Source organism: Ahaetulla prasina, chromosome 3 (assembly GCF_028640845.1).
Source record: "Ahaetulla prasina isolate Xishuangbanna chromosome 3, ASM2864084v1, whole genome shotgun sequence".
NCBI classification, from domain to species: Eukaryota; Metazoa; Chordata; class Lepidosauria; order Squamata; family Colubridae; genus Ahaetulla; species Ahaetulla prasina.
This window is the reverse complement of record NC_080541.1, coordinates 202,521,051-202,537,379: the sequence shown is the minus strand read 5'-3', so window position 1 is coordinate 202,537,379 and position 16,329 is coordinate 202,521,051. Positions and strand designations below refer to the sequence as shown.

The 16,329-nt window shown below is 39.2% G+C and overlaps 1 protein-coding gene across 2 annotated transcripts in view; it reads right to left on the bottom strand.

Annotated features, from left to right (window-relative positions):
• Window positions 1-16,329, bottom strand: part of EYA2 (EYA transcriptional coactivator and phosphatase 2) — a 74,249-nt gene that overhangs the window by 24,913 nt on the left and 33,007 nt on the right. For both annotated transcript variants that reach the window (XM_058177263.1, XM_058177264.1), the window contains exons 6-8: window positions 11,769-11,946; window positions 10,777-10,901; window positions 8,733-8,816 (exon numbers count right to left, since the gene is read on the bottom strand). In XM_058177263.1, coding sequence (XP_058033246.1) covers window positions 8,733-8,816; window positions 10,777-10,901; window positions 11,769-11,946 — 387 coding nt within the window. The remainder of the gene's footprint in view (window positions 1-8,732; window positions 8,817-10,776; window positions 10,902-11,768; window positions 11,947-16,329) is intronic.

The following is a 16,329-nucleotide window of genomic DNA, read 5'->3' as shown; positions in this document are numbered from 1 at the left end:
TCATCACCAGTACAACTCCTGCTGACATTGTAACAGGAAGTTGGAGGCAAATTTATCTTTGGCAATCTCTCAAATGCAAGTCATTCTTTGTCTTTTCAGTTTGGGCTTCCAAATCATTCACAGCCAGGCTTAGGTTTTAAGCGGTAAACTGTTAAGACTTGTACGCTGCCATTCGTGAATGGCCAGGGCTTGAATGCTCTTCCATCTTACCCAGGTGTCAATTCATCTGATATTTCAAATGTTTGTGTCATGAACTTCTACATCTCTTTGGCTTTTCAAAAACAAAAAACAAAAACAAGCCATACACACAAAAAAGCTCCAAGCACCAGCAACTCTTGTATTGAAACAATCAGACTTTTCTACCTTCCTGCCAAGTACTTGCTGATGCCATGAACAAATAATGACTTTTCCACCAGGAAGAAAGCATTAATTAAGTGTATTTGTCAGATTTCCATTCTGCAGGGAGGAGGGGGTTTATCTCTTGGAGGTGTCAGCCAAAGGTGAAAGGCAGATTACTGCACAATGCAAGGCCTTCCAAGTTAAATCTCATCTTTGTGGTTAGCTTTTAATAATAAAGTTGTCACCAAAGAGTTTAATGGTTTTAATTTGGTTTAATTACTTGGAAATGGAACCAGTTTGTTTGCTTGTATTAACTAGAAAGAAAGGAGATTGGAGGGGGAGAAAAGAGAGTGTGCCACATGCCTGAGTGAGGATAGGCTACCTTTATTCTTTAGTTGTCGAGTGTTATGCCTTGATGAGAATATAAGAAAGCAATTATACCACTTAGTATTTAAGCAAGTTTGTTTGAGTTCCAGAACAAATTCTACCTCCCTCCACCAATGCCGTTTGTTCCTTTCTTCTCTAATTATTTATTTGCTTAGGGGAATCATTTATGTCAATAAAAGAGTCAGACTGGGTCTCTTTTGACAACTGTTTTTTTATAAGCAGTCATGAATCTTTTCATAAAACAAATTCATATAATGGCAAATTAATGGTTGCCAGGAGGCACAGGCGCAAGCAGGATTAATATAAGATTCTTGTATACAGAAGAAGGAAAAATGCAGCATACATTCAAATGCTTCACTGGCAGACAGTTGCAGGAGGCCATTGCAGTTGGAAATGGAGCTCAGGAGCCCATTTTCGCTGGCAGAGCATTCAGGCTGCCAAAGGCGCCCCCGACACGAGTGACGGCAAGCTGGTCATGCCCACCCTGGCCACGCCCCTCCCACCCCTCCAAGGTCAAACACAACCCTGATGCAGCCCTCAATGAAATCAAGTTTGACACCCCTGCTCATTCTATTCCAGCTATCTTGCGCTAAATGCGCTACCCTCACAGCCAATTCAAAATGTCTTGAAGCTGCCTGCATTCATTATTTGCTTTTATTATTTAGCACTGAATACATGATTTAGCTTCCATCTGCTTAAAGCAAATATTTCCATCTTCCTACAAAAAAACTCTTCCCAAATGTCATTCATATTGAGTTAATCCGGCCATTTATGAATTAAAGCATATTTGTTTTTATAATCTATTTGATAGAATTCCAAAGAATTCTGCCTTCCTTTTGAAGGGCTTGTTTTGCCCCTTTCCCTTCTAAGTTTCAGGAGGGGTGACCCCTAAGAGGCTCCAGAGGCTTTTAATATTCCAAGGTACCCAGTGCACGAGTAACAAAATGTAAATAAACACAGCTGAACCAGGAAGAAGAGTGAAGGTTTTCTCATTAAAGAAATAAAATAAACAGATGTTCTTAAGCACTTTGCCTCATGTTTGTCAAAGGAATGGAGGATTCTTTAAGATGCCTATACGGCCCTGATGAGGCCCATACTTATTAGGCCAATTCCCAAACAAAGCAAAGAATACATGCCACTCTGAATTGAACTAATAGAGGTCAAGGGAGAAGCAGACAGTTGATCTGAACTCAAACGTTGAGAACCTCTACGAACCAAACAAGTGGATCTGACCACCTACAATTAACTTTTTAAGTGCCAGTTTTTACTTCTTCCTAGTACAGGAATAGTAAAAGTAAAGTCTTAGCTAGTAAGAGTTCAAACAACATTTCCACTGTTTTTCAGATAAGGTACTAATTTTAAGACAAAATTACTTTGGCAACGGCGCATTAAATCTCAACTCTACTAATTTTTTATGAGAACTTTTCATGAATGATCCAATGACAAATCGCCCTCCATCCTACTTTATATTTGGAGTTAAGTATATTATAGAGAGACAAGTATTTGAAAAGGGTGCTTAAGGAAGTGATTATTCAGAATATAACTATTCTTAACTCAGAGTTAACAAAAAGATACTACTTTGTCAAGTTCGAATACCTGCCTGGTAAGAATGTCATGAAAAAGACTGTATAGGGCAGGGGTCTCAAACTTGATTTCATTGAGGGCCACATCAGGATTGTGTTCGACCTCGGGGGGGGGCTGAGGCGGGCATGGCCACTTGACATTACTCATGTCAGGGGTGCCTGTGGTGGTCTGAGTGCTCTGCCAAGTGAAATCGGGCTCCCGATCTCCGTTTTTGGCTGGGATGGCCTCCTGTAACCCTCTACCAATGAAAATGGAGCTCAGGAGGGCCTGCATGAGGCCCTGCAGGCCAGATCTAAGCACCCCATGGGCCGGATCCTGCCCACAGGCCTTGAGTTTGACATCCTTGGTATAGGGTACCCACTATACAGGTGGCAGACCTTCTGGACTTTGGAACTTCTTGCCTGTCTTTCCAATTTAGCCTGAAATTTTCTGCTGGTTTTTCAGCCAGTTATTAGAAGCCTAAGATTGCTTAGAGGCAGACAAGGTAGACTAAGTGCTGCTATTGCTGAGACACTTTCAGCATTTATAAAGAGAAGGGTAGGTACTGGTAGAAAATGTCCATCCCTTCATCTTTCCTTTCCCCTTTTCTTCAAGGGCCCCTACTCTTTCAAATTTGCAAGCCTGCCCTTTAAAAGGGGCTTGGTTGTGCATCGTTGAAGGTGAAAAAAAGAGGGAAGAGTTGGGAAAAAAGCCAAGAAAGAAGATAGAAGAAACTGAGTGCTAAAGTTTCAAAGAAGACACCAAGGAATTCATAGGCATTTGAAGGGAATGTTGGTGGTAAAATGGAATGTTGGTGATAGTGATGTCCAAAGCAAAGCCCAAAGCACTGGCAATGGGTGATTAAAGGCCCAGAATGCCCTTCCCATGAAACAGGACATAGAGTACCAGCACCAAATGGGCTCAAAAGCTGGCTAATGAAAGACCAAGTGTTGGCAGCACTATACTCTTAAGTGTCTCTGATGAGAATAGGAGCCCTCAAGCACTGTCAATCCCTTCAAAAGGGCCCAGAATGGAGAAACAATGTTCAATGTACATATATTCCATGTCTTAAAGAAACAAGCTAAAATCTATGCTTTGGGGCATGTCCCATTTATTGCCAAGATTTTGGAAAACCCATAAATTGCCCATTCTGATTGAAACCATACAATATGCCAACAAACAATAACTGAGATATGATTTTAACACCACTTTATTATTATCCTGCCTTCCTGCATTCCCAGCACACCACTGATATATGTGAAGTTAATGGCTCACCACACCCCATAAAATATCTGCCAGGTAAAACTTCAGAAATTTCTAGAACTTTCATGCAAAATAATTCTAGAACAAAAGGGCTCAGGATATGAATAAGAGATGAATTCCAACAATTAAAGTCTCTTTTAAAAAACTTTTAAAGGCTATTTTAAAAAACTAGTAGGTGATTTTTTTTTCTCCCATGGAAAATCATTACTTCACTCCGATTGTGTTTCCTTTCCTGCGGCTTAGTACTAAAAACATTAGCATAATGTACTTTCCCATTTCTAGCCCACCTGTTGAGATCCAAAACTCAGAAAAGAGAAAAGACGACAACCTTAGAACAACGTCAAAACACACCAGGTGTTCACAAGTTGTGCTGACCTCAGTTGTCCAGAGATTTTGTTTTAATATATACTGGTTTTGCAACTGAGGAACTAATGCCTGTCATTGTGTAATTAATGATGGATTATATTGCAAGATCTGCATGGGAAACCTACTGAGTACAAAGTGTATGAGAACTAGCACAACTAATATAAATTCACGGTTGCCACAACTAGCAAAGGGAAGGTGAGCGCATGCAGTCATTTGTATGCAGGGGGGAAAAAATCTCCGCCTAAGAAGTTTTTCAGTCTTTCTTGTTTTTTCCCCTTTGATTATACTCTACCCGATAGCTAATTATTTCCTGCAGAACATAGTACTTGATATATTCATTTTTTATCCTTGTATAGTTATTTTTGCCTTAACTCTCTTTTCTCTATCATTATGTAAATCTTTTATCTTGACTTTATTTTTTTTATAATAACAACCTGTCTGAAGAAATACTGCTTTTCAATAGAGTGATTAAAATGGATTGCATAATCTTTACCAAGTAATTTTTTGTGAGAAAAACTTCCTAGCACATTGCCTAACAAGTTCTAATGGAAAAGCTGAACTTGACATGAGATTTGCCTATTGGGTCCTAAAGTGGGACTTTTCCTTAGCTCTTCAAAAAAAATTATCCAGCAAAACATCCATGTGTCACTTCCATGAAATGAGTTTAATACTTTTATAACTTATAATAATGCATTTCTCCCTTTCTTCAAATGCACATTAACAATTACTGTTTTTTAAAAAAACATATATAGCTCAAGGCTGGTTCATACCTGTAAATAAGTGCTTTGTGATTGTAGCACCAAGCAGATGGATCCAAACTAGGTTGAGGGGTTCTTTGATGCCATGGGAATGACAGCCCATTGACAAGGTGGCACTGTTCCTCTGAAGGTCCCCTTGTGTTTTTTCACTAGTGCAATATGTATTGCCAATAGGGACCAAAAGGAGGACATTTCAGGCATGTGTTGTGGTAGCATAATATCAGGGGTTGGCTGCTGGGGGATTGCAGGGGTTCGGGAGAACCTCTAGCTAAGTTTCTGTGCAATTTGGAGAATCCCCAAATCCGACTCCTGGCTGCCCCCCTTTCCCAGGAGTCCCCACATGGCCCGATTGGATGCAGGTAAGTGCAGGGTGCGCACAGAGGATCGGGGATGGTGAAAAACAGGCCTACCGGAAGTTCAGGAAGGCTGGAAACGAGCCCGTTTCTGGGCTTCAGAGGCCTTCCGGAGCCTCGAGGAAAGCCTTTGGAGCCCAGGGAGGGCAAAAACGCCCTCCCTATGGTGCAGGAGGCCGATTAGACCACACCCACCATGGCCATGCCCACCCAGCAACTGGCCAGAGAACCCCTTGCTAAAATTTTTGAAGCCCACCCCTGCATAACATCCACAGGATTCAAAGCCTTTCTGACATATCTATGAAGTCCCCAAACAATGCTATCCTATCTAACCTTCCTGATCCTGGTGGGCTGGGTTGCAGGCCCAGGCATCCTGGGTTTAGTAAGGCAGGGGAGTAGGCTAAGGCTGCAACAGGTTTCCGCATGGCAGTTAGCCCTGTAGCCATCTGAGGTCATGTGGACCACAGCAGGTTTATGCATACCAGTGGGCCTCCAGTGGCTGGTCAAGGCCTCCCAGTTTCCACACTGGGTACTGTAGCCTGTGATGGGCCTTCCAGGGTCTCCCCCACTCTCCTGAGGTATCAACATACTCCTTATCTCAAATTTCATCGGCCTAAGATCCACAAGATCATGTAACCATATCCGAGTGCCAGGATTGCAGTTGTTCAGAGAAGTGGTTTTTTGACATCTTGTTTAATAACTGCTTAACTCAGTGACTCAGATTTTTGATTGGGTTGCCTAGAATTGGTTAGAACAGTGGTCCCCAACCTTTCCAGCTTTGAGGACTGGTGGGGGGTGGGGAAGAGGAGAAGTCGCGCGCAGCTCCATTTGTGCAAGTAGCCAGCATGTATGCCCGCCACTTACACAACTAGAGTTGTGCACATGCATACTTTCCCACTCCCTGCACAAGTGGAACAGTGCATGCACACAAGCATGCACAAGCACACCCACTGCTTGTGCAAGTGAAGCTACGCGCATGTGCTGGCCTGCCGCTTGTGTGGCCTGATATTAAATTGTGCATGGCCCCGGGACTTCTGGATTAGAAGTTGGGGGCAACATAAATGTTTTAAATAAATAAATTCCAGTCTGAATTGTGGACATAAGTCAAGGAGTACCTATACTGTATTAAGCACAATGCATAATATATATATTATAAAAATATAATATATTTCATTTGTAGGTGGTGCTGGAGCATTTAAGGTTGGAGCAACTAAACTTTTAAATAAATGTGCTCTCTTTTCAGAGAGAAAGGGTAGAGTCCATTAAAAGGGTTCAGAAAGTTTCTGTATCATCAACATTTTGAATTTTTTTACATGTGTTCAGATCTTAAAGAGGTCAATAAATCTAAGCTTCGGTTTACTTATCCCAATTGTTATAGGTATCATAAAGCTACAACAGCTGGTAGAACCATAAAATGATGTCAAATCTTATTTCTGCAGTCACCGGTGCAATAGTCAAGTCTATTTAAATAGCTGCCAAGTTAGTAATCCTATTCTAATAAATAGCAAATAACCTTTTCCATACCACATGAAAGAAGGAACATGATGTAATGTCAAAAGAGAATGAACTTATTGTTTCTTTATCAGTAAAAAAGTGTTACACAAGTTAAGACCTGATTACTTTAGAGTTCTGCTACTTTTTCTTGATACTTTGTGAAGCTTGTAGATATGTAAAAGCTGTGAATTATACACATTGTAATATTTGCAGAGGAAACCCTCCAGTTAAATGTTGTATGCTGGAAAACTGCAATTATTTTGTGGTGAAGTCAAGTTTGCATCTGATATCTGGGAACAAAGAATATGCCTTAAGTTTCACCACAATGTCAACATCCGATTTCCAAAAACAAAAAATTGTTAAACAGGTTTTAGACACATTTGTTTTGTTTTTTTGCCATTTTTTTATTTTTTAGGTTTTAGACACATTTGTAAATCTCTGCAGGAAGTCTAATTACATCCTTTTGGTAAACAGTGACAAAACGGTAATAATTTAAAACCTGAGTAATATTTTTAATAAGCCATCTCTATAATTTTGGATTGGTCTGGGATGTTGTGAGTTTTTTCTATAAAATTGACAGGAATCTTATAGAAATCATACATTTAGAAACATGTCCAACCTCCTTAGGATAATCTTAGGCATTTCAGAAAAGTGATGCAGAAGTACATTGCATGCAGGAATATCTGCAAAGAATGGTCAAATGAGTCAGGATGGCAGCTGTTGACTTCAAGGAAGAAGGAGGGGCCTTGGGAAATATGGCCGAATCAAATAAAAATATAACATACAAAATTTATAAACTCAACCTCCATATTAAAACTTGCTTCAAGCACAAGTCAACATCGAGGCAGCAAAGATAGAGCTGATTTAGTCAAATTCTATTGTCCACATGCTCTGATGGTCAGCAAGCTTTTTTCCCCCCCTTATTCAGTTGCAATCTCTTCTGGTCATTTAAATCTATTATTTTGCATTTTTAGTCTAGTACAAGAGTACTCTGTAATCTTATTTTTTTTCTGTGTGACATATTTTTAGATATTTGAATAGTACTATCATATTCCTCTTGTGTTTTTTCTTCTGACAGTTTAGTATTCCTAATTCCTTCAGACTCTTCTAAAGCTCTTAAATACCAAGGTAAGGTTGTATGAGATAATGCTGGCTTTTAAACCAGCAATGATTGGTGTCTAGTAATGAACTAATCAGGGTTGCAAACCTCTCTAGAACAACTCCAATCAATAATCTGGCATAGCATTGCAACCCAACTTTTCTATGGTAGCCTTTATGTTATGTTAGAGAAGTCTAAACCAGAAATAAATTAATTAAGATATGCAAATTTTAAACACACTGAAATTTTCTAGGCATGAGCCCACCATCCAGAGCCACTTCCTGAGGGAGAAGGGTGGTTAAGAAATGTGAAATATGAATAAATAAATTAATAATTGTTATGAGCCTAAACTTTGACACTCATGCCCTTTGGGTATCTTTGAAGCCGTCTCATCCCAATGAGGGATTAGCCTGCCCCACTCATCCCAGCAGTAAGGGCCTACTCTGGATCCTGTCTGCCAAATAATTGTGGTTGGCAGAGTCCAGGAGAAGAGTCTTTTCTGCTGTGGCCCCACTTCTGGAATATTCTCCCGTTGGCACTGACATTCACCCCCATATTCCTGGCTTTCTGGAAGAGCCTGAAAATTTGGCTCTTCTGCTTTGCGTGGGACCCAACAGGACCGGCTATAATGGGGGTGGCTGACTGGATAGAAAAGATGCCCGCTCCCAGACTACCTACTGTTTTATATTTTAGCATTTTTTATTTAATTCCTTTATTTTAATTGTCTTGACTTATTTTACTATTTACCATATTATTAGCCGTCCAGAGTCACTATCAGTGAGATGGGGGAAGAACATAAAATTAAATAAATAATAAAACAAATGTTCCCGCTCATTGCTGAAATCTAGCTGTCCTTGTTTAAAAGATGAATCCAGTACTAAGTTCAAACTATGAACTTGACTTTTCAAATACAACTCTATCCAAGTACAAGTATATTATTAAAGTAAGTCCTGTTGCCATAACTCAACTTTCAGACAACCTGGATGACTGAGAATCTTCACTGATATATCAGATGAATGACAGTGTTTAGGATTCTGATGCCTTTGCCCTTACAGTTTTAATTGGACAAACAATAATGTTAGAAAATAACACAAGTGAACTCAACAGTACCTTCCCGTATCTGGAGGCAAAAGTTCCCGTGAGTAAGGAGTGAAAAATAATTATCGTCTCATCCAAGTCCCATACAAACACACGCTGTCATAGAAAACAGAAGGGTGGAAAAATAGAGAAAAATATACCAATTACTGGCAGAAATACGCTAATTTTGGATTACATAACTATGTAAAGAAGAACCTCTTTCCTTCCTCTCAGTGATCTTGCTTGTGTGGGGCATTACCTCAGCTATTTGAAGATTTCCTGTTCCTAAAATATCTCACCCTTTTTTTCTTATACCTTCCTCTTGCTGTCAGAGTCCTAGAAGAATGCTTCCTTGAGATGCCACCCTTATTTATTTTAAACTGTTCCTAAAGACTAAGCTCAAACAAAAAAACACACCCTTTTCTTTAAAGCAGTTAAAACAATTTCCTGGTCCCAACCTACTATTATAGAGCCGTGGGGTTAGAATGCAGTACTGCAAGAGTTCAATTCTGAGTGGCTCAAGGTTGACTCAGCCTTCCATCCTTACGAGGTCGGTAAAATGAGGACCCAAATTGTTGGGGGCAATAGGCTGACTCTATAAACCCCTTAGAGAGGGCTATAAAACACTGTGAAGTGGTATTTAAATCTAAGTACTATTGCTATTATAACTGCAATAATGCCTCTGAAATTTTCACCTTTTTTTCCTTTGTCTATATTTTCCCTTCACCTTCCCTCTGATTTTTACTGTGACTATTTTAAAGCATTAGCCCCTTTGGATATTGAGTGTCACATCAATAAATAATGTATCGCTTTTTTAAAAAATCACTAGAGGCTTAAATTAGATGCATTCCTTTCTCTTTCATTTAAAACAAAAAAGTGAAGACAAGGCTGCTATCAAATATATTTTGGATCCCAGTACAATGCTCATGGTCTCCACAAAATTAATAAGTATCTCATTTGATGTTTGCCACCATCCTTCCCATAAATTTTAATGAATTCCTTTTCAATTGCAATATTAGCATGATATAAAGCAAAGCATGGCTCTCTAGTGCCAAGTCATCCTTAGAAATAAAAATACTACACTGAGAAAAGCTGTCCAGAACAAGAAAAACTGGCCTTTATTCTTATGAAGTTATTCATATATGCTTTAGGTGTTTGAAGGCTGAAAATGTTATAGACATTTGGGCAATGCAGAACAATATGCCTCTCCTTCCCCATAACAGCTCTTCAGATATGTGAAGACAACTATAATTTGTCTTTGTGTCCTTTGAACATGTTCAATTCAGTGTATTCAAAAGTTCCTTATAAACTAGGCATTCACTGCCCTGTTCTTGGCATACAACACTCACATTATTATGTTTTATTTCAGGCAAAACCTCCAACTTTTTAAGTTGGTGGGCAAATATAAATCTTAATATGGTAGTGGGTGTCCTTCCAAAAGGAGAGAGGACCAGGGGTGAAATTCAGCAGGTTCTGATAGGTTCTGGAGAACCGGTAGTGGAAATTTTGAGTAGTTCGGAGAACCGGCAAATACCACCTGTAGCTGGCCCCAGAGTGGGGTGGAAATGGAGATTTTGCAGTATCCTTCCCCTGCCACACCCACCAAGCTACGCCCACAGAACTGGTAATAAAAAATTTTGAATTTCACCACTGGAGACGACACTTGCCCATTCACAAAATAGCTGCTATAGGGACATAAGCAATTAGGAAGCATTGATTTCATATCTCTCCCACCACCCCCAAGGACAATTCTATCGATGGTTCTCTAACATTTTTTTTCCTGGGCAGTTCCAAAGAAAGCTTTGGACTCTAGCATTTTTTAAGCATTTTTTAAGAATGCAGGCATTCTTGGAAGTGAAGTTGAGGCTGGAGAAGTGGAGCCACTTTGCTTTGCAACATGCTGGTTTTTCATTTTTGGGGTTAAAGGAAGGTTTTACAAAAACTGAAATTCAGGGATCAGGGACCCTAGTGGGCATAATGAAGAATTCTGGATCACATTAGCACCTCATAATACCATGTTGGAGACACCAGATTTAAGCATCAAAGAAAGGGGATAAGAAACCTTTATTACTCTTACCTCAATATCGGTGTCTCCTGCTGGGGATGGGTCACTGCTTCTTTTTGATCGTCCTCGTAGTTTTCCATCAGTTCCCCTGTGCTGTCTGTCAGATTCTATGCCTTTTACAGGTGTTGTATATTCACCTATAACGGGAATCTGACTTAAAGCAACATCCTAAGTTATTATTCTTAGGCTGTTTCAACAAAGTGAGTATCAAAATATCAAAGCAACAATCATTCCAACAGCAGAAATTACAGACATAAATTCATAAAATATTTCTGTTTTTTTCTGTTGAAAAGGGATGAAAAAGTTGTATTTTTCTGCCAATTCTTTAGCTTTTCTTATTATTTCCCAGCATATACATAACTATCAGTGAATGAACAAGTCTTTGTTTACACTTTGTGATGTTAGCCTGGTATCATCATTACCATAACACTGAGACTGTTGTGTAGTTTGCAAATACCGTGTTTCCCCGAAAATAAGACATTCCCTGAAAATAAGCCCTCCCTGAAAATATTTAACCGCATGCGCAGCCGGTCCCTGCCATTTCCTCTGGTTAGGGTTAGGGAGGCAGCTCAAAATCAGGTAAGACGACAAGAGGAGCCCCGTCTTGCTCCATGCGCTCTAAATTAATAAGACCTCCCCAAAAATAAGGCCAAGTGTTTATTTTGGGGTTCAAAAAATATAAGATAGGGCCTTATTTTCGGGGAAACACGGTATCATTACATATTTATAGATACAGAAATGCATTTTTAAAAGAAATGCAATAATTATTAGTTTAAGAAAAATCACAAAGTAAATAAAATGTAAATTTTCTTCTGGTTTTTTAAATCACAGAAAAAATATTATAAACAAAAATATTTTGCGTATCGTTATTCTTAATAGCAAAATTAAGTCCCATTTGCCAATAAAAATAGGATCTGTACCTAAGTTCTGACTGAAATTAAGGTTTATGAGATGAATATACAAATTCAATAATGAAAAATACATTTCTAGTTCGAAGCTCTTACCAGGAAGTGATTCAGTGCTCTGACTGCTGACGTTGTGTGATGACTCTTGGACAGAATAAGGTGACGTTGGGATGGTTGATGGACTAATGTTATTTGCAGACATATATGATGAACTGTAGGAAGAGTTGTAATACTGTGAATACTGGCTTTGTGTGAAGCTGGGATATGAAGAATACTCCTTTGAAAGAAGAAACATAATTCTAATTATTCTTTTTTATTTTCACAATATATATTTTTGCACTAGTCATCTTTAAACATTTGATTAGATTATAGAATAAAATAAAAAATTACAAAAGCAAATAGAGAGACACAGTAGCGGTGGGAGGGGAAGGAGAAGTGAAAGGGGAGAGGAAGGAAAGAAAAAAAACCCCGTTGACTTCTGTCTCTCTCTGTTGCAGTAAAATAAAGCATTAACATCGAACCTCAACTTTTTACTTTTCCATAATAATAAAAACTAGCCATTTCTATAAAAACAAATCAATCTAATCACTAAAAATCAAAATCAAAGTTTCATTTTTTTCCACCTCAAGCACAAAGTCCAGAAGTGGTTTCCATGTAGCAGCAAAAGTACTTATGTTTCTTTCTTTGATCAAAATGGTCAGTTTAGCCATTTCTGACAACTTCAACAGCTTCTGTAGCCATATAATTTTAATTATTCTATGCAAGCAAAACATCCTGTATGCAGCCAATATAGAAAAGTTGTGCATTTATGGAATAGATTTCTGGGATTTTTATTCTGGTCATCTCTCATAGTTGAACTACAAATTTATAGATCTACAGGCTCTCTATGTGTGTGTGGGGTGCAAAAATGTATCTAGGGGTTTTTATTCAGCCCATGGGCGGATGATTGCTCACTCAGGTCTAGAGACTGAGGCAGAGGTTTTCTTCTTGAAATCCTTTTAAATTAGTCTGCCATGGACGAAATCTCATCCCCCCTCCTCTCAAGGAAGCTGCTGTCAAAGCTTATGGAAAAAGAATTTAGGAGTGTAATTCTCAAACATTTTATGTCCCATAGAACTTGAAGTTAGCCTTGAATGTTCATTTCAGCATTTGGGTGAAGAAGAAAAAAAGAGGAGTGATTTCATACTTGGACTACTACATCAACGTAACCAGCAGCCTTCCTTATATAGCTTTTCTAAATATAATGTACTTACACCATTTATTTATAGATACGATTTACACATACAAGAGTGAACATGCACAAAACGTAGTTTGTAAAAGGAAAACAAAATCAGGAAGGTAATTTTCCCTCCCTCCCTGCTTCATGTGATACATTAAAGCTTAAAAAACAAAGCAAAAAGGAAGCAACTGATGATTACCTAAACAGAACAGAACAGAACAGGAACAGGAACAAGAACAGAACAGAATTTTTTATTGACCAAGTGTGATTGGACACACAAGGAATTTGTCTTTGGTGCTCTCAGTGTACATAAAGAAAAAATAAAATATATTCATCAAGAATCATAAGATACAACATTTAGTGATAGCCATAGGATACTACTAAGCAATCAAAGCATACTAGAAAACAATAAAGCAATATAAATTGTAAAGATACAAGCAACATGGTTATAGCCATAAGTGGGAAGAGATAGGTACTAGAAAGGATGAGAATAATAATCATAATACAGTCTTAGTAAATGATTTGACAGTATTGTGGGAATTAGTTGTTAAGCAGAGTGGGATGTGGGGGGAAAATGTCCTTGTGTCTAGTTGTTCTGGTGTGCAGTGCTTTATAGCATTGTTTTGAGGGTAGGAGTTGAAACAGATTATGTCCAGAATGTGAGGGGTCTGTAGACATTTTCACAGCCCTCTTTTTGACTCATGCAGTATACAGGTCCCCAATGGAAGGCAGGTTGGTAGCAATTGTTTTTTCTGCAGTTCTAATTATCTTTTGAAGTCTGTGTCTGTCTTGTTTGGTTGCGGAGCCAAACCAGACAGTTATAGAGGTGCAGATGACAGACTCAATAATTCCTCTGTAGAACTGAATCAGCAGCTCCTTGGGCAATTTGAGCTTTCTCAGTTGGCGCAGAAAGAACATTCTTTGTTGTGCTTTTTTGATGCTGTTTTTTATGTTAGGTGTCCATTTTAAATCTTGAGATATGATAGAACCTTCTATATCATAGAAACTTGAAGGACTCTACTGTTGATACTGTGTTGTCTAGTATTGTAAGAGGTGGTTGTATAGGAGGGTTTCTCCTAAAATCTACAGTTTACATTTCTACAGTTTTGAGTGTAGGATGTAGGACCAGAACAATGTTGTAGGATGTAGTGCAGAGTCATATTAATAGCATCATCTGTCAATCTATTTGCTCGGTAGGCAAATTGCAAGGGATCTAACAGCGGATCCCTGATGGTTTTCAGGTGGGCCAGCACTAGTCTTTCAAAGTTCTTCATAACTATAGATGTTCGAGCAACCGGTCTGAAGTCATTCAGTTCCTCGATGAAGGGTTTCTTCGGCACTGGGATGATAGTAGAGCATTTTGAAGCAAGACGAAACATAGCATATCTCTAGAGATTTATTAAAGATGCTGGTGAAGATGGGGACCAGTTAGTCAGCACAAGCTTTTAAGCAAGACAGAGTTATCTTGTCTGGGCCTGGTGCTTTTCCTGGCTTTTGTCTGTGAAATAGACCTTGCACCTCATTCTCTGTAATCGGCAATGGTGGTAGGCCCAATGGGATGGGGTAGGTTGTAAAGGGCTTGGCTGATGTTGGTATGTCTGAGATGGGAATTGTGGAGATGGGTGGCAGTAGTTTTCTCTCAAACCTACAGTAAAACACATTCAGGTCATCTGCCAGTTGTTTATTTCCTTCAGCATGGGATAAAGGTTTGCTGTAACCGGTGAAAATTTTTAGTTTTCCACATGTTTGCTGGTTGAGAACTGATTCCTTAGATTTTCAGAGTAGCTTCTTTTTGCTGCTCTGATTTCCCTCGTTAATATGTTTCAGGCCTGATTGTACAGCATTCTGTCGCCTTTTCTGTAGGCTTCCTCTTTGGTATGACTAGCTGCTTAAGTTTAGCTGTGAACCAAGGTTTATTGTTACTATATATTTTCAGGTTTCTGGTCGGCACACATAAGTCTTCACAAAAACTGACATATGATGTTGCAGTATCTGTGAGTTCATCCAAGTCTGCAGCGGTATCTTTGAATACATTCCAATCAGTGCAAGCCTGTAGCTTTAGTTTTGCTTTCTCAGTCCAAGTCTTCATTGATTTAATTGTTGGTTTCATTGTCTATAAGCAGGTAAAGCCAACCATGGCAAAGAAACAACTTTACACGATGATGGAAACTTCTAGTTTTGCTTTTTTTAAAGCTGTTCATATAGTACTGTGTGAAATGCTTTCATCGTTGCAACTGAAGTGTTGACCAAAGACCAAGGCTGGCCAGAACAGGAAGAGAAGGGTAAGGGAGAGATGGAAGTGGAGGGAGGGAAAAGAGAAGGAAATAATTTTGAGAGCAGTTGTTGCTAGGTTTCCTGTCAAGCTATTGAGCTCTGTGGGTGTCCACATGCATGCTACTTGTTTTGGTCTCCAAATATCAAGATATGATAAATTATCTGAATTAGAAAATCTTAAGAAAGTATGGTAATGTCAATTCCTGAACAATGAATTCTAGAAGGTGATGCTAGATGACTTTTTCCCAGTGTTTGATTTACAGAGGTCTGTTTGTTACTCATTTTATTTAATAACTACTACACAGAGCTAGTGAGAAAGGAGAATAGAACCAGCAAGAGATTCTGATTATAGTTTTATTAACATTAATTGTTAATAATTAATTAACTACACATTTCTATCTTCTGTCCATAGAGGTTATGGCCTTTTGAACTGATATAATATATGTATAAGGCCAGAAAATAAAATTTTATTAAGCTAAGTCAAACAGAATTACTGTACTATAGACCAGTATCTCCCAACCTTTTTGGTACCAGGAACCGGTTCCGTGGAAAGGTTTTTCTGCAGACTGAAGGGGGCATGGGTTTGCATGCTGCCTGCATCCCATGGATGGAGCTTTGCTTGTTTGTGTGGCCCGACTTCTGGCATGCTGTGGCCCATGGACTGGGGATTGGGGAACACTGCTGTAGACTACTTCAGACAGAGATCTCTAATACTGTAATACTGTAAATGTGCCTGCTTTCTTTCTAAAGTGCTAAGTTTGTTCCCTTAGATCTCATACTAATTTGAAACTGATAAAGGTAAAGGTTCCCCTCGCACATACGTGCTAGTCATTCCCGACTCTAGGGGGCAGTGCTCATCTCCGTTTCAAAGCCGAAGAACCAACGCTATCTGAAGATGTCTCCGTGGTCATGTAGCTGGCACGACTCAATGCCAAAGGTGCACAGAACGTTGTTCCCTTCCCACCAAAGGTGGTCCCTATTTTTTCTACTTGCATTTTTATGTGCTTTCGAAACTGCTAGGTTGGCAGAAGCTGGGACAAGTAACGGGAGCTCACCCCATTACACGGCAGCACTAGGGATTTGAACCGCTGAGCTGCCGACCTTTCGATCGACAAGCTCAACGTCCTAGCCCCTGAGCCACCGTGTCCCGCTTTGAACTGATACAGA